The sequence below is a fragment of the Petaurus breviceps genome, unplaced genomic scaffold (genome assembly GCF_028583685.1).
Source record: "Petaurus breviceps papuanus isolate PSGF00001 unplaced genomic scaffold, PetGlider_PUasm1.0 174, whole genome shotgun sequence".
In the NCBI taxonomy this organism is placed as follows: domain Eukaryota; kingdom Metazoa; phylum Chordata; class Mammalia; order Diprotodontia; family Petauridae; genus Petaurus; species Petaurus breviceps.
Window position 1 is genome coordinate 60466030 of NW_027185761.1, and position 27526 is coordinate 60493555.

General features: G+C 48.5%; 1 protein-coding gene across 3 annotated transcripts in view; it reads right to left on the bottom strand.

Annotated features, from left to right (window-relative positions):
• Positions 1-27526, bottom strand: part of BBS9 (Bardet-Biedl syndrome 9) — a 339648-nt gene that overhangs the window by 244656 nt on the left and 67466 nt on the right. For all 3 annotated transcript variants that reach the window (XM_069084284.1, XM_069084282.1, XM_069084283.1), the window contains 4 exons: positions 16332-16506; positions 8372-8456; positions 4712-4895; positions 3327-3456 (listed from right to left, as the gene is read on the bottom strand). In XM_069084284.1, coding sequence (XP_068940385.1) covers positions 3327-3456; positions 4712-4895; positions 8372-8456; positions 16332-16506 — 574 coding nt within the window. The remainder of the gene's footprint in view (positions 1-3326; positions 3457-4711; positions 4896-8371; positions 8457-16331; positions 16507-27526) is intronic.

Consider the following 27526-nt stretch of genomic DNA (forward strand, 5'->3'; position numbering starts at 1 on the left):
TGAAGGTGGATTTCCAGCCCGAGGCATCAGATAAGGCGACAACAAACTGTGGTCGGAGGAGAGAAGGACCTCATCTCTGAGATAGCAAGAGAGCAGAGATGGGAAAACTGAGTGCTCCTGGCTCACAAGAGACTGCCTTGTTAAAGAGATAGTCTGTGAGAACTTATAAAGGAAAAGAGTGGTCACTAAAGGCCAAGACAGGTTCATTGAGTATCCGTAATGCTGACTAGTTCACGTCCTAATTCTACCTCCAACTCTACCACGTGCTAAGAAGCGACATAAGATACAAATACAAAAGGTATAAGACAGGACCCCTGCCTTCAAGTGACTTTCTATCGAGATAAGTTGCGAGCAAACAATAGAACCATTCAATGTTGTTCAGAAAGAGTGTGAGCTAGGGAGAGAGGCAGGCAGAAGAGAAAGAAGGAGGCGTCCCAGACAAAGAGCAGCAGATAAACGAAAGACGTAAGAATAAAATATGAAACACTTTTCATGATGGTTTAAGTGGCTATACTATACAAGCTCTGGAAAAATATATTCATTTTACTCACAGTTATACAAACTAGAGAACTCTCTGTAACAAAAGGGAAAGCGGGCCCTGGGCCCCAGCCAAAGCTTAAAAATATTTTCATTATAGTGGAACTTCTGCTGTTCACAACATCTGTTATACCAATAACAGCTCATATCTGTATGTGAGAAAGTGTGGTACACTGGAAAAAAAAACCCACTGGATTTGAAGGTAGAGGAGTGGACTGGGAACCACAGCTCTACTGTGCACTACTGACATGACCTTGGGTAAGTCATTTACCTCTAACTCAGTGTCCCCATCTATAAAATGGAGGGCTTGGATGGCATGACCTCGGTATTCCCTTTCAGTTTTAAATCTATGAGCCTATAAACCATATGTAGCAGGCAGGCAGGACAACCATGATTGCCCCAATTATTATCACCCTCATTTTATAGATGGGGAAAACATGCTCGCATAGGTTAAGTGACTGGCCCAAGGTCACTTAACTGTGGCGCCCCTGGTTCCCATCCCAGTTGTCAAGAAGGCATTTCCCATGAAGCATTGGATCGAGTGGACACTACCCCTTCAGCCTAAGAGCACGTTAATAACCAGGAAACTTAGAGATCATGGCTACATTCAGAGTCAACTGATTCTATTAATGAATATGCTTGTTCCTAACTCCCTTTACCTTACCTGTCAATATTTAAAATCATGTTTAAACTAAAAAGACAATATCCAACGGAGTTAAGGACATCCCAAAGTGTACCAAGCAAGACAGGCCAAAAGGAGATGGAAGAGTAACAAAGAGCCCAGAGCATCCAAAATGGGGATTTTGGGATCAGAAAGTCTAATTGCACCCACTAGGCCCAAAGGCAAAGGAAACATTAGAAAATGGTAATCATTTCCGTGATATGTAAACTCTGCCGTCTAAACATATTTATCAAAACTGTTTAAATTCCAAGAACTCAAACGCTACAAGACACAAGACAGACCTATGTTATCAGCCCTGGTTCAGGACTAGTGAATCACAATGAAACTCTCTTCAGTTTCCTTCAGCACTCCACAGTGCTGTGTCTTGGCACTCCTTCTACTGATGCCAGATGCGATCCCCATGGGTGCCAATGCAGCCAACCCCAATGGACTGCTGCATGAGACTGACAAAAGGCCGCCCCCATGGGCCTAGATACACATACTGGCCCAGAGCTCCGAGCTCAGCTCAGCAGGCGTCCTGCTGGAGGGAGGGTCTAGTCAGGCCATACGCTGCACTACACAGAAACTGGAATTTCTAGAGGAATTCTAAAGCCTCAAACTCCTTCTTTTATGCTTAGGAGGGTCAGGATAAGGGGCAGTGGGCAACCCTGTTAGAGATACACTGATTTTTGTTCGTATTTGAATCTCTTTTTGGTGCCAGGAGTACAAGAGATTCACCATTCACGGATCCATTTCCGAAGACCACACGAGAGTGTGACAGCCCACAGCTGCTACTGATTAAAAGTAAAAAAAAACGTGAAGGATGATGTAAAGTATACAGCCACAGAATGTTTACTCTTCACAAACTAAGGTACATTTGGAAGAGTTTGTTAAACAAAATTTTTCTCAAATTTGATCTGCCAAAAGCAGGTCTATAGGGATTGCCAAATACCTACCAATTCACAAAACACGATTCATGACTTAAACCAGAACTGGTGAGAATACCCAAGTTCTAGGCCATGGCGAAATGAATGCAAGTGATTATTACAATAGCCTGACTTTTCTTTTTAATTAAGAATTTACATGAACCTTAGAATTTAAATTTGAATACTTGGCAAACTGCATTTGGGATTCTTAACAATAATGAACACTGAAGCTTATACATTGATGTTTTGCCACCACAAAAAGTACATTTTTAACATTTTTATTTTTCCAAACTTCATTTCTGACGTAGATGGGCCCCAAGATCACCTGTGTCTGACATGAGGGAAGGCAAGAGGAAGGATTTTACTAACTGATACCTGTCTCTTTAAGACAAAAACCGGAATTCATCATGATCACAGAACAGCCTGTATGTGCAGAGTTCGAGGCCTCCATTTCTGGTTATCTCATTCATTTTAACAGGGACCATGACAAAGATCTAATTACATACATACACTGAACAAGCCACATAATTTCTACATCTAAACTTAAGGCACCTAATAGTTCACAGTCAAAATCTAATCCCTGCCTTTCATGATCATCTAGAACAATGACCACCCTGGCCATCCCCAAGCCTTTCTGTTGGATTCCCCAGATAGTGGGTGCTTGGAGCAGCACCTCCCTTTGCTTTTATATCCAAGATGGCTCTGCTTAAATCTGACTTATCTTCAACACAGGGTCTTTTGTAGTTCTGCCTGGAAATGGACCGTGCAATAAAAATTCCACTGGAAATTCATAAAACAGCTTTGAGACAAGATTTAGAGTGGAATAATCTGAGATTCCATCAGCCTCTGAATAAGACCAAATAATACTATTTACTTAAAACAAACTCACGTAGAGGGCTTCTTTGCCTTGGAGAGCTAAAGGAAATACTCTGTGAGGAAAACAATTCTCCTGAAATCTAACCCACTTTCCTCCCAGCTCTCGCAACAAAAATCTTTTATCAGAAGCTGTGAAATCCTTAATGTTCATGGTACTTTGTACGGGCTTCTTATCATTCCCTCCAATGAAAGACACTTATTTGTCTTCCTAATAACTGCTGTGACTAATAATAAATTCAAAACAGCTCGCACAAGTTGGTGCAATTCCTGCAGGACTGAAGCTCTAAGACTGTCCCCACACGCCCGTGATGAATGGAAATACTTACTGCAAACAGCCCACCTTCACAGCAACGGGGACGTGAGGAAGCTGTGTGGCCCACTTCAGGGTCACGTCCTGGTAAACATGCAGCATGTCATTGTGGTTCCCAATCAGGGTGTTGATTGTTCCTTCTGACACTGTTGGTGGAAGACAGAAAAGCAGAGTTCTGAGGCAAAAAGAAAGCCGGGCCGGCAGTCGGCCTCGCAGGCCAGAGGGCAAGGTAGTGGGGTATGGAGGACAGAGACCTGGGCTCTAGTCCCACGTCCAACACTTCCCTCTGAGGCTGGGAGCAAGGCCGCTAACTTACGTGAGCGAGCTTATGCCTCAGAGCCGTCCTGGGGGTCAAAAGGAGAGGGCGTGTGCAAAGCTCAAGCCCCCTCCAGCAATTACAGCTGTTATTAGGAATGTTATCACATTTCTCAAAAGTCTCAGCTACATGACCCTGGAAAAGTTATGCCAACATCAATGGTGAGCATTTATATAGCATTTTACAAATATGATCTTATCTGGCCCTCACAACAATCCTGGGAGGAAGGGACTATTATTATCCTCATTTTACAGATGAGGAAATTGAGGCAAACAGAGTAAAGTGACTTGCCCAGGGCCACACAACTAGGAAGTGTCTGAGGCTGGATTTGAACTCAGGTCTTCCTGACTCCAGGACCAGTGTTCTATGCCCCGTACCACCTAGCTGCCACCTAGTTCCCTGACCTCTCTGGGCCTCGGTTTTCTCATCTGTAAAATGAGGACAATCATTCCTACCTTCCCAAGGTTACTGTGAGGAAAGTATTTTGTGAACCTTAAAAATGCTATATAAATGTAAGTTGTTATTTGTGACACAGATTGGTCTGTTTTCTCCATGTGAAGGACTACGAGTCAAGGCTTTTCCCAAAGAACAGCATTTGCTGTTACTCCTAGCCAACCATCCAGAGCCCAGCCCCATGGTCGGGTGGCCCCCAGTGATCTGCCTGGTCATCTGGCAATGCTCCAGAAGTCCTGGCAGGGGCAGGACGCAGGACAGAGCATCGCAGGGACTGACTCTGCCTGAAGGTACCTGCCCGTCTTATCAAGACAACATTCCTCAAAGGGCTTCTACTCTGGAAAGCTGAATGCCCACCGAAAGGCTAACATTTAAATCATTTTATACAAAGGGAAATGGCAGGCAGCGTCTGAGCTGTGCTCCAAATCAAATTTCTTCTTGAATTTAAAAGGCTAAAATTTCCATTTGAGTTCTGATAGAGTCTTGGAGGAGAAAACCTTATTACTTTATTTAGAGAAAACAGTCTCAGCACAGAGGCACCATCACACACACATACACACACGCACACACATACACGCATGCACACACACACACACACATACACACATGCACACATCTCTTCTGAAACCCACTTGAGCAATACGGGAGGAAACAGCTGGGGTTGCAGTCCAGTTTCTTCATGAATCGAATCTGTCCATTGTCCTTAAGGCAAAAGAAGTTTCTCTCACCCAGCACACACACGGAGGAAGCCGACTGATTAAAGGAAACGATACAGATGTCCAGTGCTTGCTCGCCGATGTTTAATGTCCAGTCCACCTTCAAAGAAACAAAGACCATCTGTGAACACAACGGGGACAGAGCTGTCTGCACAGGAAGCACACTGAGGCAGAGAGAAGGGGAGGCCGCCCGTGGCCCACAGCCTTCACACTGTCCCTGAGCTTACAGACCATTTCCAGACCCGGCGCTGTCAGTCTCTGCATTTCCCAGAAGAGTTTCAACGCTCAGCTTCAAGAACAGTTGCTTCCAGCCCTCGGAGATTCAAGCTTCATGGCTATGCTTCCTTTGCTGATGGTGTCTCTACAATGGAAAACCCCACGCTGTGTGCTCCTGGGCACTGCTTAACCGGGCTGAAGAGCAGACCGCAGGCCCCCTGAAGGCAGGGCCTTCTTCCAGGTGCTTTCCTTGGCCTGAGCACTGGCGGCCGGCCACAGTAAGCACCCAGCAGAGTCTGCCAAGGTGACTGACAAGGCTGCTCTCCTCCAGCAAGGCAACGAGCACTTGTCCAAGTGAAGGCTTGTACCACATGGTACACGTGGCTTAAGGTAAAAGCATCTCTCATGGAATCAAGAAAATTCAAACAACAGCCAAAGTAGAGAATATAAGGATGCAGACTCCTTGTTGGCCAGCTACAAAGAGAGGCGTTCACTGGGGAGAATGTCCACTGCAGGCAGAAGGGAAGTCACTGAGGGCAAATGGCCCCAAGGCAGTCAGAGGGGCGAGCACCCTCAGGGACCAGGGCCTGGGGTCAGTCGGGAGCAGCAGGCTGAGGATCCCAAGCCTAGTACGGACTGGCCATAGGACCATGAGTCGTAACACATAACACGTGGAGCCTGAGGCGATCTCTGACTGGGCAGTCCAGCCAGAGGTGCAGATTACAGCCCTTCCGTGCCCATCCTACACGATTCCAGTGCCCAACCTCCTAGAACCTCCTTTGCCCCGGGGACCCACCCAATGCAGGGGCAGTCTTCCACTTGTCCTGGTCTGGCCAGCGCACCAGAGGTGGGATGCTGGCTGGCCATCAGCTATCCCCAGCCCTTCTTTCCCTTTCATAATCATTTCTTTATCATATGCTCCTCACAGATTATTATTGTTATGCTAAAAAAAATAATAAGAGAAGAGCTTTTGTCTCATTGGCTGGAGCCTCAACAAAGACTTGACAGGGAAACAGAGACAGGGACTGCATAGGTCCAGGGGCACGGGCACCATCAGCCTGTGACCTGCTGCAAAGTCAAGAATGTCACAGAACAGCCGAGGAAGCCTCTGTCATGGGTGGCTCCGTCTCAGAGGAGGAGGGAACCAGAGCCTTCTTGTGACGTCATCCGTGGCGCTGCTTCCTAGGTGAAAGCGAGCAGGAATAAAACCCACACAGAATGGCCAGGTGGAGTCCGAGCGCACCCACTCTCCCTGAGCCGCCCATGACAGGCCTCTGAAATATGACCTGAAGCTGCCCCTCTGACTCCTGGAGATCCAGCTGGGGCGGGCGGCGGGGAGGAAGGGGACAGACTAAACCTCAAGGTCCAGAAAGGCCCGGCAGCAAGCCGAGAGCCATCCTGGGGCAGCCAGAGAGAGCTGCCGCACTCCCCACCCCTGCCCTGAGCAGGCCTCCCTGGGCATCCCAGAGGGCCAAGGCAGTGGTGAGGGCTCAGGGGAGGGGCAGGCTTCTCTGTGGAGCTGCACCCGGGGTCTGCAGAGCCAAGGCATTGCCTCCTTCACCTTCACAAAAACTCGAGACTTCATAAAGATTGACCAGCGACTCCCCTTCAGTCTGATTGCCTGGGAACTTCCTTTAAAACCTCTCCATCACAAGAGCAGATAAAGTGCTGGGCTTGGAGTGAGGAGATGCAGGTTCGAATCCCAGCTGATGCTGTGCGACTCCCTCAGAGCCTCATCTCCTCAGGGGTAAATGAGCGTCAGGACACACATCACAGCCTCTGAGGCCACAGAAACACATAGTGCTATTACTCATCAAAGAAGCATCACGCCATTGCTGGTCATTCGGCCCACCACAGAGGAGTTAGTCCTCCGTTTTCTTGGTGACTGCAACGGGACCAAGCCCTTGGTATCACGGACCAGCGGGGCTGGTTCTCCTCCATTCTGGGAGAGGGCATCCTCCCAGGAGTCATGCAGGGAGCCCATCTGATGGCCCCAAAGGGGGCCCATCAATGGCCCCGGTGTCACCAGCTCCAAGCTCCAGGCCAAACCCCACAACTGAGGACGTCACTGAGTCATCGAAACGTCCTGATTTGCCCAGATAAAAGGCATCCATCACTTCTTTGGTAAAACGCTTTAGAGTTCAGTGATGGATGTCCTTAAGTCTGACCTGAATTCCTCAGGATAAGATTTAATCCAATTTCCTGGTCATCACTGAAGCTCCTCCAGGAGAAACCATTCCAACTCTTCTGATTTTTTTTCCTCATAGGTCGTATCTTCTAAGCCTGCAATTGCTTCCACTGCCTTATTCAGAGCCCTCCAAGCCTTCCTTAGGACGGCAGTAATGTGGTGCATGGAAAGAACACTGCCCTCCCATCTGACGAGTGACCCCAGCAGCAGCACTTGGTGCAAAGAATGGACCCAACTGGCTACCCATTGATTGGGAGTGACCCAACAGACTGGCCCATGAGCCTAATGGAACGTTGCTGTGCCTTGAGAAACCACAGCCTTGTGGAATTCACGGGAACCCAAGAAGACCGACATGAACTAACACAGACTGAAGTGAGCAGAACCAGGAACAACAGCCACAATCACTGCTGTGTAGATGATGCCCCTCTCTAACCCATCCTCCCCACAAATGCCAACGTGATTTTCTTAAAGCTCGGATTGAACCACGATGCCCTGCTCCAATGAGACCTGTTTGCACTAAGGATGTGGAGAGGAATGGAAATGCTATCTCAGTGATGGAGGGAAGTCCAAGGAGAGGAGATCCTTCTGCCAAGGCAGCCCAGCCCCTCCTCAGCATCTTATGTCCAAAAGCCTCAAGAGGCCAAGAGTCTCGCCCAGGATAGGAAAGTTGGTGTCATCAGAATAACTGGGACCAAACAGAAAGTCTTCTCTGAGGCATCTAAAGCCCTAACTGCCTTCCTTGAGATGATGCCTCTTCACTAGTGCTACAGCCCGCCAAACTGGCCTTCCTGTCGTTGTCCACACACAGCATCCACCCTGGCCTCCGTGCCTTTGTCCAGGCCTCACGTGTCCTAAAGTCTGAGCATAAACACCACCTCCTCAGCCTACACAAAGCCCTCCGTGATGCGCAGCAGCAGCATCAATGGTTCCACACTGTTGTGCGAATTGTGCCAGTGGTGTTTCCCTCACAGAGTGTAAGCGGTCTTCTTCCTTTGGTCTCAGGGTCTAGAACAGTGCCTTGTACACAACAGAAGCCTAATGAATGCTCGATGATTCACTGTTTACAGGCACAATGACCCGCATGTATTGTACGTCAGCCAACACAGATCACAATGTCATTACTCCTAGTAAGTGATAAACATTACCTATGAAATAAGAAAGGCTTTGCTCACCACCAGTCTCTTTCCAGAGCCAAGCTTCTGCTGTTCCATGTCTTCTCTCTTATCTGCATCTGTTGCAAAGGCAAGCACTTGGTACCTGATGGAAAGACAGAGACTTTATGGATCAGAGCACACAGCGGCAGACAGATGGAAGCCTGGGCCCTGCATATAAGACCCTTTTGAAAGGAAAGTCAAAAACGGAATTTGCACAGAATTTTATGAGGCCATGAGAATAAAATGTCACAAACCATATTAAAAAATTAAAATCCTAGATTAAAACTAAAATAAGGGAAGGAGTCTGACCCTAAATTGCCTGTAAATCATGATCAGGGTTTTCACTGGGAAGTGGTAGAATTTTATGCTCTGAGTTGTAATGTTTCATATTCCACGTGCTACCATGCATCCCCGGACTCAATTAAGGCCTTTCTTTGTGCTAGGCACACAGGCTAAGTGCCTAAAAAAGCTGAAAGACATTCCCCAGCCATCCACAAGAAGCTGATGGACTAAAGGGGATTAGGGTATGTGGCGTCTCAGGAGTCAGGGCAGAGCCTGGAGCAGGATGGGTTCAAGGAGGAACTGACTGACCAATGCACAGGGTGGCTCTCACCACTGCCTGTGTGACACTGAATAAGTCAGCATCCCCAAGGCTCAGTTTCTCAAAAGTGGAGGGGGTTGGACCGGATGACCCCACTAAGCCTCTTCCAGCCCTAGAGCTGTGACCCAGTGATATGAACCTTCTCCTTCACCAAGTACGTTGGGCTCATACCATTCTTGGAATAATTTCATTTATGGGCGATGGTGTACCAGCAACCACACTGGGATCCCCAGGATTCTTAGATCTGCTTTACAAGGAAAGACAGTTGTTCGAGGGGCCAACAATCTTTTTAAATTACATTCACTAGTTCAGGGGAAAAGTCAGCACCCTGAACGTCAGAGAAAATACAAGCAGAGAAATAAAGACCAACAGACAGGGCTCTGACTGCCTGAATCAACTATATACTTTACATACACCCCTGGATGGAGAGTCTTTACATCTGAGCAGTCGGGGAGCTCTGAACACACGGCCACTCAGAATCTCCACCAGGGAATCACAAGATCCTTGTGATAAACAAGCCCCCAAAGCAAAAACCAACTTAGAGTACTGATATGCTTCTCAGAGCCAGAAGGCATCACAAGCCTCGAGACTGAGGGCCCAATTAGAAATTAGCAAAAGGTGTGCAAGCCTCCCCCAGCAGGCTTCCCTTCATGGGCTCCCTGTGAGGCCTGTCAATGGGTGGGGAGATCTTCTATCCCCCATTAACGTCACAGGCAGGGAGGGGTTTTTTCCGTTGCGTTAGCATCACGATCTACTGGGTAGGTACGACGTCCACCTTGTCCCCCTGGAATAAGGGCACAAATGCAGCTTCAGGAGCTACATCAGGCTAAGAGAAAAATCAGATCAGGCCTGACTGTGGGTCACTCAGTGCTCTCCAACAGAAGCCAGTGCATTGTTTGTTAACACTGCTGGCCAACTTCCAGCGGGCCCACACTGGTGTAAGTCCCAGGGCAAAGTGGAAGCATTTCTTTCCAAGGCTGCATGCAAGATCCACATGGCAAGAGTTAATATCCCATCTAGAGCTCCTTGTTGAAATATGCATGCCAGTCTGGTTTATCTGAGGCATACCCACAGCTCCCCACGCTAATGGGCCATTCCACATCGAAGGCATCCACAGGACTGGGAAGTGAGGCTTGGAGGCATGCCAGAATGCTCAGGAAAGGTTCAAACATTCACCCAAAATGGGCCTGAATGAGTGCACAGTGGGCTGCCCAAGCTACCACCATCATTATCCTTCCATCTTCCAGGAAAGCCCTAATTTCAGGAAAAGGAGATGAGGTGGAGTTCACAAGCCCCTTGTGAAAATCCATTCTTTACTTGAAAGCATGTCCCCTCTCCCCACAACATTACATGGGCCTCAAAAATGGCAAAAGGTTCCACAAATGCTGACTTTGCACGTCACATTTCCCCACCCCCACCTGCCACCTCACACTGCTGCCATTCTTTCAGGTGTTCACCATGCTGTACACACTCTAGCTATCATCCTTGCCTCACCCTGCCTCTGGGTACCCAGGTTCTATGTGTGAGCTTCTGCCTAATTCTGCCCCCTGCCCACACCATCCCTCCAGTTTCCCTTGATAGGATGCATTCCCCCACTAGAATATAAGCTCCCTTAGGGCAGAGAATACCTTGCTTAACTGTCTCTAAATTCCCAGCACTTACAAGCCTAGGCCTGGCACACAGGTAAGCATTTAGTAAATGCTTTCTTCATCTCTCTTAAGAGAAATAGTGTGGGCTGTAGGATTGGAAGAGAGGGGCAGAGCAGACTGCTTCTAGCTTCTCTGGTCTCAGCCACCTCTCTCAATGTTTCATCTCCACAGTCCTAAAGTGAAGGCACTTGTATTCATGACAGTCTTGGGCTGCACCGTCTGCAAGAGTATGTGACAGCCCCAGCGGGCTCTGGCCTCGGTGGACAGTATCCCAAATAGTATTTCAGCTCTGAGCACCACAATTTAGAAAGTGCTTGGATAAACTGAAGGGTGCATGAGGAGGGCAGAGAGGACAGCGAAGGGCTCTGAGGTCACACTGAGGAGAAGGAATTGAAGAAATGGTGGCTATTTGACCTGAAGAAAAAAAGACTTAGCAGGAGGCCGCCAGCTGCCTTCAGGTGTGTGAGGGGCTTCTGCGCCTCGGAAGTCACACCTGCTCTACTTGGCCCAGAGGGCACAAACAGGTACAGTAGGCAGGAGTGAAAAAGACAAGTCTGGGCCTCGCTTACGATGATCCTCCCCAACGCTCTGGGCTGCCCCAAGAAGATGGGGCCGTCTTCAGGATGACCACTTGGTGGGCACTGGGCGTGTTACAGAGGGACACGTTGGACCCAAGAGCCTCTCAGGTCTTAGAAATTCTGTAGGTTTAACTACAGACCTATCTATCATAGGGTGATGCTAGGACTAATGAACAATTTTTTGAAAATTAAAAGTTCCTTGGGCTTTTAGAAACTCTGTGTAAATACAAAGAGTTATTATTTCGATTGAGTTAAGCCCCTAAAGTGGCCTCATCAAGATCCAAACTCCAGTTGGAGCCGTGGCCAAAAGACAGCCCTGCTTTCCAAACCCAGATCAATTTCTCTTCCTGGAAGATAAATCAGAACAGGATTTTATAGCTGAAGTCTAACAAACGGTAAATTTAGATGATGACAAATTGACAACAGCATCTCTTTTGCAATTCTTGCTGTCTGACCTCTTTTTGACTATGACTAATAACACATATAAAAATCTATGTCTAATTTTATATTTAAAAACAATTCCAAGAGAGCTTGGGAATTCAGATGCTAGGAAAAATAACTAAATCTTTTCTTTTCCCCTTACCACTCAAAAGTATTCAGGGATAAGAGCTGAAGACTTGCATTCCCTCATGGAGGGGGCTGAAGGAATAATGAGGCCCAGTGGGGGACTGCTTATGAAAGAGGTCTGCACATGTTCTCTGGGGAAGGGTCCCACCAACCACAAACGCAGTCATGGCAAGGATGAATGGCACTGCTTTCTGACAAGCCAGCCACAAATGCCTGGGAGCAGGGGAGCTGTGTGAAACCCACGGGAAAATCGGCCCTGTAATTTAGAGCTCCCCAAAGTCACAGCCTGCAAAGAGCACGTCAGGACGGAGGTGCCACACGATCCAAAGCACAGAAGCCCAAAGCAAGTCCTCTCCACGTCAAGATGCCTGTCGCTCTCACATATGGAGATGCAAAGATGACTGTGGATCTCAATTCCAAAAACTCAAAGTATCATGAGATTAGCAGGCAATCTGTATGCAGGGAATTGGTATTTTCAGTTCAACTAACAATAATAACATAATTATGGACACATAACTTCCTAGAAGAAACCATGGAGAATCTTTCACTGAGATTTCTGTAACAAAAAGCTCTTTTTGGTTTACGTGCCCAGAGGTCCCAGCCAAGATGGCGGCTTCCACTCAACCACGCCTCAATTTCCAACAGGCACTATTTCCACACGACTTCTGCAGAGCCTTACTTAAGCAGAGGGCCAAACGTGCTGCAGGGAAAAGTGTCTGGATTTGGCATCGGAGGACCTGGGTTCAAATTCCATCTTGGCTACTTACTCATTGAAGTTACCTGGGCCTTAATTTTGTGACTTTTAAAATAAGAGGGATAGCCAGGAGGGAACGTCAGAGCTGCCTTCCCACTCTGATCCTAGGACCCTATGACTTTCATGGATCCCTGTCCTCATCCACAAGATCTTGGAGCTCATATGGAAAAAGACAGGCTGCTTAAATCAAGTCACTGCTTTATAAAACCCAGAGCTGACTGAACAAGCCACCTATCACACTGCTAAACAGGTTTGCCATTCAACGCAACAAACACCAACTCAAGGGCCCCTTCTGGTTTTGGCACCATGTCAGGTGCAAGAGAGAGTCTCAGAGGAGTTTAGAAGATGGTCCCTGCCCTCAGGGGGCTGAAAGTCCTCTTGGGAAGGCAGGCCATGGGCTCAGCAAACAGTTACTTATAATATAAAGTCCTGTGGAGTTCAGAAATGAGTATTATGTACAATATACCAGAAGCTCAAGGGGGAAAAGCAGAGATGTTGTCATGGAACACTTCCAGAAGAAAAGAGACTAGAACTGGAACCAAAAGGATGGGTAGGACTAGAACAGGCAAAAAAAGATGGGAGGCACAGCACAAGCCAAGGCAGGGAGGCAGGACTGAGGACAGCCTGCTCACGGGGCAACATGGACATAAGCCTCCAAAGGAGGCAGAAAGGAAGGTGGCTGTTAGTAGGGGGGCTCATCTGCTTACTGCCAAGCAAACCCCAACCCTCCCTCGCTCTGGCAAAGACACTGCAGTGATTTGCCACTTCCTTCTCCACACAGACAGACAGACACACATACACACACAACCCTCCTAATCTCAGTTCTGAATTCCAATCCCATACCACCAGCTGCCTGCCAGCACCTCCCACTAAATGCCCCACCAGCATCTCAAACAACATTTTAAAAACCCAGCTTGTTATCTACCTTCCCCCTGCTATTCCACCAAATGTGCCCATTTCTGTTGAGGTAACTCTTAGTGATTCTGCCTCTTCAGCACCCATGTCTGTCCCTTCACCTCCACCCACAAGACTCCTACATTGCCTCTCACCTGGACTAATGTAATAACGTCCTACTTGGTCTCTCTGTGTGCAGTGTCTCTACTCTCTGACCCACACAACTGTAATTCCTCTGCTCAAGAATCTTCCTAACGTCTCTAGGATAGATGAGTCTCGGCCTTTATAGCCCCCACCCCCAATGCTGCTCCCACCTCTACTTTCTAGGCTGATTTCATCTTTCCCCCCTTCACACACAATATAGCGCAGCCCAACACACTTACTGACCATTCCCTGATCTCAGCATTCATCTCCATCTCCCTTCCTCCCAGCTTTGTGTGTACACACACACACACACACACACACCATCAAAACCTCCATCCAGCTTCCTTCACAAGCTCAACTCGGGGGCCTTCTCCCATACAAAGTTCTCCCTGGTCCCACCAGTTGGGAGCACTCTTGTTTTCTTCAAATTATCTCATGTTTGCTTTCCTAACTGTGTGAATATTATATGCCCCTGATTAATGGAACTTCCCTAAGGACAAGGATTTTTTTTTTATTGCTGTCTCTCTTTCCACAGTATTTACAAATAGAAGGTGCTTAATAAATGCTAAATGGATCAGACAGGTCTGGATGATGAAATACATAGAAGGAATATAGCTGTTATCTCAGTGGAATCTTTGGGCAGGAGATTCACAAGCTAAAAGTGGTGTTTGTCCAAGGAGCTGACTGGATGGCAGAGACTGGAGGGCACAAGGAGGAGAGCCAGGGATGCCAGTGAGGAGGCAGGAGGGGAGGGAGCATAACCCAGCTGGCAGTGGTAGGAACGGATGGAAGCAGAAGCCAATGCTAAGGCAGAACTTATAAGAGCCAAGCAGCAAAGGCAGAGGAGCCAGAAATGACCTCGAGGTTTGGAGGCTCGGACGCACTGCACAGAGATGGCACAGCAAACCGGGTGAGCTGCGTTCTCAGATCCGGCTCCGTGGCACCGAGAACCACTGGTCCTTCCGAGGCATGGCAGCATCTCTACTATAAAGCTACAGAAAGTGAATTCACAGGAAACAGCATCAGTGGGTGGTCAAGGATGTCACCTTCCTCATGGTGTGACTGTACAGAACAGGAGCCCCAAAAAGAGGGAGCCCCCCAACTTCTGAAGCTCAATGTTATATGCTGCTGACACTCATTCTCTTCACCCATCCAGTGGAGGTTCTGCATAAGGTGATCAAGCTCCCTTCCCATTCTAGAACAAATTCTACAGCTCTCAGATATCGCCCCCAACATACCTGGCTCCCCCAGCAACCCCGTAATTCCCAAAGAAATTTCACATTTGGACATAACAGTCTAATAGCAGTAATGGAATAGGACACTTTTGTAATGATTATCGAGAAATTATAATTCTAGTGACCTGGACTGTCCTGTGTCCTGGGTAATCAGCAAACCAGAGGGAGCCTCAAGGAGAAAACATTGCAATTTTTTGTGCTTTTCCACTCACTAAGGAACTACGTCAATGGTTATCATGAAGTAAGGTTAATGTTTTAAACATTAAGGCTTGTACACAAAAACACATGAAATTATAAACTGCATCCAGCCCCTGGAGCCCTCAGGATTTTTATCATTTCCTAATAATCCATCTCCCATGCATTTTTACCCAAGTCTACCCAATGGAGAAAATGGACCTTGTTTTCATCCTAGAAGGAGATGAATTGAAGGGAATGGAATGTTGGCGAGGCCGGGCCCCAAGAACAGTGGGGGCTTCGGTGAGATTAAACCCACACGTTAAGGAAACTAACATATCACTTCTTCATCCAATCACTTCTGGAACCACCACCAATTAACTCCAACACACATATTTCAAAGCAGAAGTAATGGAGTATTCAGGCCTTTCTATTGTTACTGGGGGGGCAGCCCTGCCAAGACAGGCACTTGGCACAGAGAAATTCCAAGCCTGTGTGAGGAGTGAAAAGCAGGGCTAGCCGGCCATGCTCGGTGCTCAGCAAGCATGGGCCAGGTGAATGGCTATTTCCCTCAAACTCTCAAAGCATCTATCTTATGCTGATGACCCGTCCAGCATCATGGTCATCCAGGAGCCAAGGTCAGAGCATTTAGAGAAGCCCCATTCCCCATGTCACCTGGGGAGGGAAGGTATAAACGCACCACTTTTTGCCCCTAAATGTTCTCAAACTTTCAGGAATTTGCACATTAGACTTGGGCTGTCATTTGTAGGGGCTAGAGGCAGCTGAACTAAGCTGGCCCAGCCATTGCTTCTCCTAAGCCAACATCAAGACCAAGACTGGGAACCTGATGCACTTCTAAGAAGAGTTCTACCTGATCAGGGCCCATGAGGAACACTGAGGGGTGGCTGCACCTCCCACCCTTCACATTCACAAAGATGACTCTTAGCCAGAGATAGGGGCATGCCACAGCTTCTTCTACCTCCCTGGAGTTTTCTGTATTCCCTTCCGTGACTTTCTTCACTAAGAACCACTGACTCTCTTATTTACTGAAGCATACAGTAGTTCTAGCTAGAAAAAAAAAAAAGTTCTCAGACAAAAGTCCCTGAGGAATGGGGAGTTTCCTTAAGAAAAAGAAGTCCTACCCCCTTGGGGAACCGGCACCTTTTACTAGCAACACGAAGCCTTGGTTTGTGTTCACTCAAGCCACAGTGTCTACACCAGACCCAGCTCCTCCAATTCTGTCTTCCCCTTCCTATAAACCCAGACAGGGCCGAGTCTCCAAAATGAGGTGCCATTTGTCACAATCACCCCGTGGAGCTCCTAATTAACCCCTAAGTGCATAAACCTGGAAATGCTCCCAGAGACGTCCAAAGGACACTTACTTGTAACTCTCAACATTGCGGCAGGAAGAGACAGTGATGAAGGAATCTGTCCGGGAACTGTAAGTGAGAGGGCCAGGCAGAAGGAAACCAGGGAGAAACCGCCCAAAAGCGTAGCTCTCCTGTTCAAACAACATCAGCATCCCATCCATGGACTGGATACAAATCAAATCCCGACCTGAAGGAGCAGGAAATTAACAGAACAAATCCTTGTCAAGCCATTCAGTTCTGCACCTTTATTGGGCACCTGCTGTGTGCAGGGTCCTGGGAAGGAGAACACGAAGATAAAAAGTTCAGAGACCCCCGCCCTCCAAAACCTCCCAATCCACCATGGGGAAAGGACACATCCACAGTAAGTCTATTAAGAAGCAGGAGCAAAAACTTTGGGAATATTTGACATGAGGGAGAAGGGGATCTGCCAGGGGCAGCGGGATGTCTACCCGATGCACCTATTCACGCAGCAGCAATCAGGAGAGAGCGCACTCCAGGCATGAGAGGACGGGACGGATGCCTGGAGGCAGAAGATGACACCTGTCACCTGTAGATGAGAGGGGACTGTCTAGTCTGGCTGGAACACAGAGGTCGTGAAGGGGGGAACGTGACATAAGGCTACAGAGGCAAACTGGAGCCAGGCTGTGGGGGGTCCTACATGCCCCTGGGGCAGGGGATAGCTTATCCTAGAGGTAACAGGGAGCCATTGAGGGTCTCTGAGCAGAAGAAGAGGTGGGAGCCATGCTCCATTCCGGCAGCCGTGTAGAGAATGGTAAACAGATATCTCAATTAGAAGGCGGGGCACAAGTCTGGGCAGGAGGTGATGTGCCCTCTAGCCAGGGTGAAAGCCACAGAACTGAAGAGAAGGGGGAGATGCTGGGAAGTGAGAACTGAGAGGAATGGCAACCAATTAGACAGAGAGCCAGGGAGAAGGAGACACAGGGGATCAAGAATTTCCCAGCTGATGAAATGAAGGTGCCAAATCCACAGCAGAATGTTTATACTTTAAGGGCAAAAGAAAAACTCAAGTTTAAGCTTTCGATTCTGGGGACTCCACATTTACAAGGTAATCAGAACACTGTCAGAACATATCTACTTTTTCAATTTTTCTATTAGTCAGAAGAGAGTGGTTTTCATCTATAAAAAGTGTCATTTGTTGTAATTCAGTCTTAGCCAAAATCCCTTGGTTAAAAGCCGCTCCTATGGTCAAAGCAAAATTCTTCATATAAGATGCCTTTTTTGCCCTAAATAAACAAGGCAAATTCTCCAAGTTTGTCAAGGGTTTCCATCTGGTAATCGAAACAGCTCAGTTATTAATTAAAACAAACCCAATGAAAATGAATCTGCAAATACTGTTGATCACCTACTAAGTGTGAGGCACTGAGCTTAGCCTCTCACATAGGGTAACCCACCCTGAAAAACAACAGGAATAAGGCATAAGGTGTCTGACAGGCATATGGGGGGACTAGGAAGTCTGATACACCACACATGCTCACTGACACTAAAAAGCACAGCAGAAGCTCGAGTACAGAGACCTGGGTCAGTCACTATCAGCAGAAGGGAAGACAAAGAGAGGGAAGATGGGTCGACGTGGGATTGACTTCCAATTCTGACACTGTGCGACCCTGGACAGGTCACTCTAAAATGAGGACCGCAATCCTGGCACTCTGAGGAAAGCACAGTGCAAACCTGGCACACAGTAAGTGCCTAACAGATGCTTTTTTTTTTGGAGGGGGGAAGGCAGGGAAATTGGGGTTAAGTGACTTGCCCAAGATCACACAGCTAATAAGTGTTAAGTGTCTGAGGCTGGATTTGAACTCAGATCCTCCTGACTCCAGGACTGGCACTCTATTCACTGCGCCACCTAGCCACCCCTGCTTTTTTTGATTCAAAGCTTAAAATGTACGGACTTAAGCTGTTCCTTTGTTTTTTGAAACTGGTCCCTGTTCTGGGACAGAGAAACTGAGGCCAGAAAAACTAAACAGACTTAGCCTCACTTCCATTTCACATTCTGTTCATTCTCAGATGCAAAAGATCTGAGATTCTGTCAGCCCAGGGAAGCCCTATCTCGAGTGATGTGATCAAACCATCCAGTGGCATCTATTAAGCACTGAGGAGGTACCAGACCCTGCCTGGGCCCTGGGGACACAAGGCCTGTGACTCAGGAGCCACACCTGAGAGAGCCCCCTGAACCACAGACCTACAGGAGTCACGCCCGAAAGTCTGCCCACTGCCCCGGCAAGCCTATCAGAGAGAAATAAAACAAGGACCGGTGCCCACCTTCAGAGGGGCTCTCTTCTTACTTTTTCCATATTCCCAAATGGGACTTTTTTTTTAAACCAAATCCACAGCAAACTATAAAGTCGCTTCCTGCTGCATGTGACAGGTCGACTTAATAGGATGGAAAAAGAAGAGCAAACATTCTCCCAGCCAGCAGGTTCGCTGGCCCTGAAGGGCTCTGCAGGTCGTTCTGTTGGAACGTGACTTCAGGAATGAGCGGCGCGGTGTCGCTTCCCCTAACAGAGCACGCGCTGGCCTCCTGCTCATCCAGGACAGGCCCCCGGACGGTGTGTGTGCGCAGTGTGCAGGCGCTGATTTAAGTGTTCTTACTCCCACAGTCAGCTTCCTTCACCAGATGACTGTGAGGCGCAACAAGATGGCGACTGACCAAAAGGCAGGTTCTGAACAACACCAAAGCGCCACAGCACGGACAGCAACGCTCTTGGTGGCAGCGAGGAGCTGGAATGGCCGTGGGTCTGGGAATGGCTAAAGGGACTCTGGTGTCTGAAGGTCATGGGACCTTGCGCTGTGAGAAATGATAAGCGTGAGGAACACCGAGAAGGACAGGAAGTCCTGCATGGCCTGACGCAGAGGGAAGACTGCAGAACCAAGAACACGACCTTCCCACGTGGGTGGGAAGGACTGCCAGCACAGACCAACCTAATTTAATTATGGGGAAGAAACAGCGTAAAGAAGAAAGAGTTATTAGCAAATGCAGAAATCAACAGGACGCTAAATCAGCACATCCTTAGTGGGGCAGGAGCCGGTGTTAGCTGTGAGTCACCAGGTCTTCTGTCCTATGGCAGATTCCTGGGCAAGCTTTAGGTCTAGTAAAGCTTCTGGGTGCAAGTGCTACCCCAGCAGTGATTAAGAAGCAAAGGCAGCACAATCAAGGCCTGCACGTCTCCAGCGTGGGTCCAGCCGGTGACGACGCTGGGCACCAAACCCAATTCCCTAGAGCAATTCTGGCATCTTAGAGGGTGGGTGACGAAGCTCTGGCAGATACACAGGTCTCAGGAACAAAGCTCTGGTCTTAATGCAGCAGTCAATCAACAAGCATTTATCAGGTTCCTGTTACGTGCCCAGCCCAGGGCTAGGCCCTGGGGATACCAGGCAAAAATGCCACAATCCCTGCGCTACCAGTTCATGTACAAATTAAACACAAAGAAACTACAAGACAAGTCAGTGGCTGGGGGCCTTAGGAAAGGCTCCCTGTGAGAGGCAATGCCCAAGCTAAGCCCGGCCCTATTCCAGGGATCCTCAGAGGTCAAGGTGGAGCGGAGGTGGATTGTAGGCACAGAGGATGGCTTGGGCAAAGGTACCAGTGGGAAGTGGAATGCCACATGGGAGGCGGGGCTGGCTGGACTGTGGCATGTGGAGGACAGGGTTTAATAAACCAGAAAATAACAGGCTGGACAGAACAAATGGAGTCCCAACTACAAGAGGGGGTGAGGGTGTGTACGTCTGGCTCCCTAAGAAAACACCCTAGAACACGTGGTGATTACGGGATGAGAGCACAGAGAGGTTCAACAGAGTCTCCAGGCCATGGAAGTCAGGAGAAAAGAGAGAACCGGGAGGGGAGGGCTTCGTGGAACCCACCCAGGCCTTGGCGCCATACATGGCCCGTGATGTTTTGTGACAACGGTTCTTTATATGGTGCTTGAAGCTCACCACGTGATTTCTTCACAATAACCTGGTGAGCATCAGGACCTCCGCTGGATGGATGAGAAAACTACAGCTTGGAGACTGACTAGTCTGAGGTCACACGAGGAGGGACAGGGCTCCAGCTTGGGTCTCCGGACACCGGGGATCACGGCTGGGTCCATTACTCCTGCACTATTGCTAGCATAGGTGCTCTTATGGGAAGGCCAAGCTAAGCTAAGGCCTTTGGGGAGAAGGAAGGAGCCAGACACCGCTCCTGGATCTAGAACATGGGGCAATACAGCACAGTAGGGGCAGGAGGTTCAGGAAGGGAAATGGCACATGAGAAAGGACAGGGAAGAGGCCAACTCTGGCAGTGAGGTGTGGCACTCCAAAACAGCACCTGCCCGATGTCAGCGAAGGGAAGACCCTGGACCCTTACACAGAGGGTGGGCGTCTTCCTACCTCTTACTGACTACAGTGGGAGAGAAAGGACTGATGACTATACTAACATTCATATAGCACTAGCTACTGGCCAGGCCCTGTGCCATCCAGCATCAGATCCTTACAACAAGCCCTCAGGGCAGGTGCAATTGTCATCCCCATTTTAGGGACGGAAAACTGTCTCTGTGACTCTAAGCAATGGCCAGAAGGCACCAACTACTGAAGTGAGGCCTGAGCCCCACAAGGCTGCCCGAAACTGGGAATCGATAGCTTTCCTTCTGAAAAGCAAGGGAAAATATCTTTAAAAAGTTCAGGTAAATCTGCCTGATAAAATAGCATTTATTAATCACCTACTATGTGCCTGCCATTTTGTGCTAAGAATTGGAAATACAGAGAAAGGCAAAAACAGGGCTCTTCCCCTCAGGTAACCTACAGTCTAATGGGGGAGATAACATGTAAACAACTAGGCAGAAAAGAAATAAATGCAGGATCAACCGGAAGGGTCCCAGAAGGAAAAATAAACTGCTCAGTCCCGCTTCCTGGTACCATATGAGGAGAAAACTTAAACACGACATACGTATGTACTCCATAGAAACAACTCCCTAATAAGGTCATACCCACAGGTTTCCACAATAAACGTCTGTCTCTGCCTTGGCATGGTGGTGAGGCACTGGGCTATCATGCTGGGTTCTGTTCTGTTCTGTGTGTGGGCAGGAGGGGGCCTCTGTTACACATTTAGCAAAAATTACAAGTGAAAAAACTCAAATGTGATTCATCACGGTTCAATGGGCAATTGTCAAACTGCAAATTCGGTCCTTCTCCAACTTTGAAAAACACATGAGCACCAGCTAAACATCGTCCATATGGAAGAGAGGAATTTTCAAAGGCTTCTGTTCCCTTTTCTCCTGCACAATTTTAACTTTTCCTCGCAGAAAATCTGCAGCATTCTATCATTTAGCTCGGCTGTGATCTTAACTTGAAGATGCACTGTGTTTGCTGTGATGGAGAACACGAGAATGGGTGTGACAGAAATCAGACAGGTAAAGGCAGAAGAACCTCTCACCCTTGTGTGATCTGGCAGAAAAGTGACACGCTGACTCTCTTCACTGTTGGCCATCATACAAGTAAAGCTCACGTGTGCATCTGAGCCCGGCCCTTAACAACTCAGAATCTCCAAACAATTCCATGAGGCAGATGTGACTGAGCTCAACAATCGTATCCCATCATGCTATGGGCAGGCTGGCATAGCGCGAGCACATGCAAGGCATCAGGAAGACAAAGGTGGCATGAAAGCTGGTCCTTCCCTCGAGGTGCTTGCAGTCTCCTGGGGTATTGCCACATTTGGACAGAAAAGTAAATATGATTTAGTTTGAGGAACTGAGCAAACACTAACAACTCAGTACATCAAAGAAGGCTTCCTTGTCAGAGGTGCTGCCTGAGATAAACCTGGGAGTGAGCCAGGGATTCTGGAAGGCAAAAGTCAGGAAGGGAATACATGCTAGGCCCAGGGGACGCCCGCCCAGCCTGAAGACGGGCCCACAGGATCCATATCGAGCACATGAAGGGCCATCACTTTACGGAGAGGAAGCTGACGCCAGAGATGCCGGGCCATTTGCAGGTGGTCATTAAACAGCAGAGAACGGACAATGAGCTCAGCAACAAGTCGGCCAGAATGACTGGAACCCATAAAGGGGAGTTGTGTAAAATGAATGGGGGAAGGGAGGCTCACACCACCCAGAGAGAACATTGCTTTTCAAGGCATTTACAAGGGACTAGTGGTTGGGGAAGAACCCCATACACAGCAGTACAAGGCAGAATATTATCAGAGCATAGGAGATGTGCAAGGAAATGAGTATGAGAAATATGGGGAGGAAAAGGCAGACACAGAGAAGACTTCGTGACAGAAGCAGCAGCTGAGTTGGGCCTTGAATGGGAGGAGAAAGTTCACCAGATCAAGGCTGAGGGAGGTGGAAAGGACAGGAGGATGGGGCTGGAACGTGGAGTGCAAAGGATGGGTGAGGCTGGAGAGGCAGGGGGAGGCCAGGCCATGGAGGCCCTGAATGCCAAGACCAGGACTAGGGAAGCTCTGAGCCTGAGAGGGACATGCCCGCAGCAGGTCACTGGGCAGCAAGGTAAAGGGCAATAGTGATGACAGTGTCTAACATCTCTATGGCATTCGCTGCACGCCAGGCACTGAGCTAAGAGCCTTACAGACAACATCTTATTTCGTCCTCACAACTACGCTGAGAGGTAGGTGCTCATTATCTCCATTTTACAGGTGAGGGAACTGAGGCAAATGGGCATAGTGACTTGCCCAGGGTCACACAGTAAGGGAGTGTCTGGAGTCTTAGAACCCTCTCCACTGCACCATCCAGGCACCATCACACAGCAGAGCCTGTGAAGAGGGCATAAAGGTCATTTGGGAGTTCTTTCTGTAGAATGACAAGTGAAAAAAGATGCGGGCACAAAAGGAGTTGGAAAGGGGGCGGGTGTGAGACATGCAGAGGAAGAAGAAATGGCAGGTCTTGACCACTGAGGGGAGGTGCAGGACAGGACAGGGCAGGAGATTCTGAGCTTAGCTGAGTGGGAGGAGGCGGAACGGGGCGAGTGCTTCAGAGGGAGGGCCATGCATTCTCCTCTGGACACACCAGCCTGATGGCGACTGGGGGACATACAGAGAGCTCCAGCAGGCTGGTCCTCGGTCCCCGGGTCACCACCTGTCCCATGGAACACAGTTCTGAAAAAGTATCCACCTTTTGATTTTAAGGATAAAGACAGCTTACTCTAGCCACAGGAACCCAGGCTACCTTTTCTCCCACTGTCCTTGAGTTTCATGCCACCACTCTGTGACGACCGTGCTCACAAAGCAGCTTTCGGTGTGAGCTTGTCAGATGAATGTGTCTTGCAAGGAGGTGGGGCAACCCAATGCAACAGAAGCCTGAGCCCGCTCTCAGTCACGAGCTTCAAGACTCCTGGACCTGTGGGAGATTCTCAGGAAGAGCAGCAGTGAACTTGGAATGTTCCAGTCTGTCTAAGCATTTTGTCTGAAATCAACATTTACTCACATTTCATTATACTTATGAATCAAGACATACCATTAAAGGATTTGTCTCAAACATTACCCCTACATTCCTAGTGAAATTCTCATCCATCACACACTTCTTCAGCACCACAAGGATTTGTGATTTGCTTGGTGTCTCCTCCACTGATGCAAACAGCACCCTCCCTACCTTAGAAGGCAGTCTTCCTGGAGGAGAGATGATGGGCCTCTCAAAACTCAGCTGTGCTCGGCCCCTCAGACTTGTCAGGACCAGCTAGGGCTTGGGTCCTGCTGCCACAGATGGGGCATGCTGATGTTGCCATGAACGGTATCTACACTACCCACAGAGTTAACGAGCCCAACCCCCTCATTGGGCTCTCAGAAGATTAAACGGCTTCCCCAAAGTAGACATCGAGTCAGTGGCAGCATCAGGACTACTGTTGATCAGTTTGTTCCCAGAATAGTGATCCCCCCAGCATGACAAGCATGCCGGGCCCTGAAGAAGCACAGGAAAAGATGCTGGATGGTGTTGGGCCAAATTTCTGTCAAAACAGAAGAAAACTAAATGGATTCCATTAGACTTCCTTAGGGGACGATCCAGACGTCAAGAGACAAATCTGTGTCACCCAGCAGAGAGCATTCACCTGGAATTCTTCTCTTCTTCCCTCAAAGGCAAAAATTCTGAAGTACTGAGTCTGTTACGAAAACCAAGAGCTTCCATAAGCCCAATTATGATAAAAGGCAATATGCAATCAATGGTCAAAGGGCCCAAAGAAAGACATGAGAAGGCGGCTGCAAATGAGGAGCCAGGAGCCTCGGTCCTCCCTCTTGGTTTTCTGCATCTGTTCCTCATTTGCATTAATGAGAATTCTACACACAGATAAAGGCTGAACAGACCCCCAGGCTACATATTCAAGTTCCAAGAAATACATCTTTATCTCATATGTTAGCAACCTCTTTAACAGACCTGAAATCCACAGTGTATCGAGATAAATGGCAAGAAACAGTGATCCTTGGATAACCAAAGAAATGAACATCCAATTTGGGTTGTGGCAAACCTCGCTTGGGCCAGGCTATCCATGGGAGACAGAGAACAGCCCCCACTCCATCCACAGCCCATATGGTTTTTAAAAGAAAAACCTGAATTAAGGGCAACTCTCAACTCTGGATTTCCTAAACGTCCAGTTTGCATGGCCCCCTCTAATGGCATTTGAAGCCCGTTGAACTTCATTGGATTCTCTTAAAGGAAAAAGCGAAAGTATCACAGCTTTAATTTTTTTTAATAGTATAAACAAAGGAGTATTGTAGTTTAACTAATGGGCTGTTTAGGCCTCTCCTGGAAAAAATTGCAAAGGAGTCTTACAAATGTAGTGACCTATAAATGAAAAAAAGGCCCTCTAAAATACAGCTTGGAGCTGGATAACAGTAAATACTGAGAAGCATCAAAGACATGAATTGCCTTGAAAATAAGACCCCCAGAACAAGTTTTATGAAGACGTCTTGGTGAAGTTCAAGTTTGGGCCCTGGACATGTTTTGGCTAGAGAGGAGAAGACCAGGACACGTGAGAGGCTGTCTCAGGAAGGAACAATTTTCCATCCCAGAGGGCAGAGGCTACGTTTGGGCTCTGTGTCCCAATGTGAAATGGACTGCCCCAAGAGGGAGTGGGGCCTCCTCCTGGGCTGCTCCCACGTTGTGACTAGAGGAGTCTCCTCATCAGACATGCTAGGGAGGGGGCTCCTTACATACAACTTGGAAGAAACGGCTTCCGACCACTCCCAAATCTCCTGCCCCAAGATTCAGTACGGTTCCATCAGCATCAAAATGTTTTAAAGATGCTGCCATGTCTAGAACATTACAAAACAAATGATATCACGGAAGTTCTCAGAACCATGTGGTTCCATAAGAAGCACCAAAAAGGGTCTCAAAGTTATCCAAGTGCTCATGACCCCGCTTGGTACAGAATGGGTCAGTCAAAAAGAGGAGGGCACCCATCAGTCACGGAGCATCTGAGATGGGGAGACGAGATCCCTGGCCATCTGAGCAATCTGAACCAATGGAGGCAACAAGATAAACACATGAAAAACAGCAAGACACCAGAAATGAGGAGAAATGAACACTCACCTCTGCACCAGCAGCTATACCAGGGCTGAGGGAGGGGCTGAAGAAGCAGGCCTGGCTCTCGGGCTTGCACACCAGTGGCAGAGCCCTACCCACTGCAGGTCATCAGTCTTCAGGTGAAGAATCGCTATGCTCTGGAATAGGCCTGGGAGGAAAACCAGGCCCTGCTGCTCCCCCCTGCCCTGCTGCATTCATGGGCCCTTTAAGGCAGCCCGGGGGAGCAGACGCAGGCTGGACAGGAGTCACAAAGATCTGGATTTGACGTGAGTCTCTGACACTCCTCAGTGGTGTGCCCACAGATGTGGCACGTAACCCAGTGAAAAAAACAAGGCCCGCGCCCATGCCTGCAGCACCAGTCAAACCACACAACAGCACAGCACAGTGCTTGGCAAACATGCTGCAGAAATGTCAGCTGCGACGATCTCAATGTGAGCGTTTGAGGGGTGTTATGTGGCAGCAGGGCCCATGGAACACCAACACCTTTGGTGAGCACCACCCAAAAGGCAATGCCCGAGCACAGCAAAGGGGGACGTGAAGTGAAGGAAGTCCCCAAGGCGCTGTACGTGAGGAAGGAAAAAGGACTGGGCACACATGAGGATCAGGGCAGGACGAGGGGCCATCAGAGGGGCTGCCCTGCTGGGGTGGCCTTTGGGGAGAACATGGACAAGCCCCACAGAGTGGACAGATGGACGCCTTCACCCCTACATGACCAGAGGAAACGTGCAGACTACAAAGAAGCGACTGCACATTGCCACAAGTGTCAGGTGCTTCCCCCAGCAGAACGTAAGATCTTTGTGGTTCAGAACTGTCTTGTCCTTGAATCCTCAGCCCAGGTGCTGGAACATCTCAACACTTACTGATGATTGATCCGAACTCAGGTCCTAGGGCTGTAAGGCCTGATCCCCTCCTGCCTCATCAGACTAGAGGCAGCAGATGCCATGGAGTGTACCAGCCCTAGCTTTGTAAGGACACACAGGGCCACTGGACCATCCATGAAGCATTCATTTTAACCCAGCCAAGTCCAGGCCCAAAGAAGAGAGGAAGCCGCCATCACGCGTCACAAGCTGCTAATGAGACTTTACATATACATGCGTGGTCACGTGCTTACATGATTGCATTATGTGATGTGTCTGTGTGCGTATGAATGCATACATCTGTGCATTCCTTTCTGAAATAAGAAAAATAGAGTCCAATAGTCTAGGGAGAAAGACAAGCGACTTATTAAAAATGGCTACATGGGACTTTGTAATAATAAAAGAGTATTTTTTCAGGGGAGGCTGATGGAATCAGAAAGTAGAGAAAAGGCTCCCTCTGCTGGCTGCAAAGGAGGAAAGCACATATTGCATTAGGACACAGTCCTGGGACTGATTTTTCAGTATTTTACATGTGTAACATGACTATACTTTTTAGCCAAACAACATGACACACGCGACAGAAACATTGCTTTGGGAAAGTCTAAGGACTCAGGGCTGGGTTCCAGGACGTCAGGTTATGAACACTGACTGCCCTCCTTGCTTGGAATTCAACACTGCCCAATATGGTGACGGTGGTGGTAGTGACAGTAGTGATGGCGACGGTGGCGGTGGTGGTGATGACAGTGATGGTGGTAATGACGATGGTGATGGTGGCGATGGTGGTGACGGTGATGGTGGCAACGGTGGCGATGGTGGCAATGACGATGGT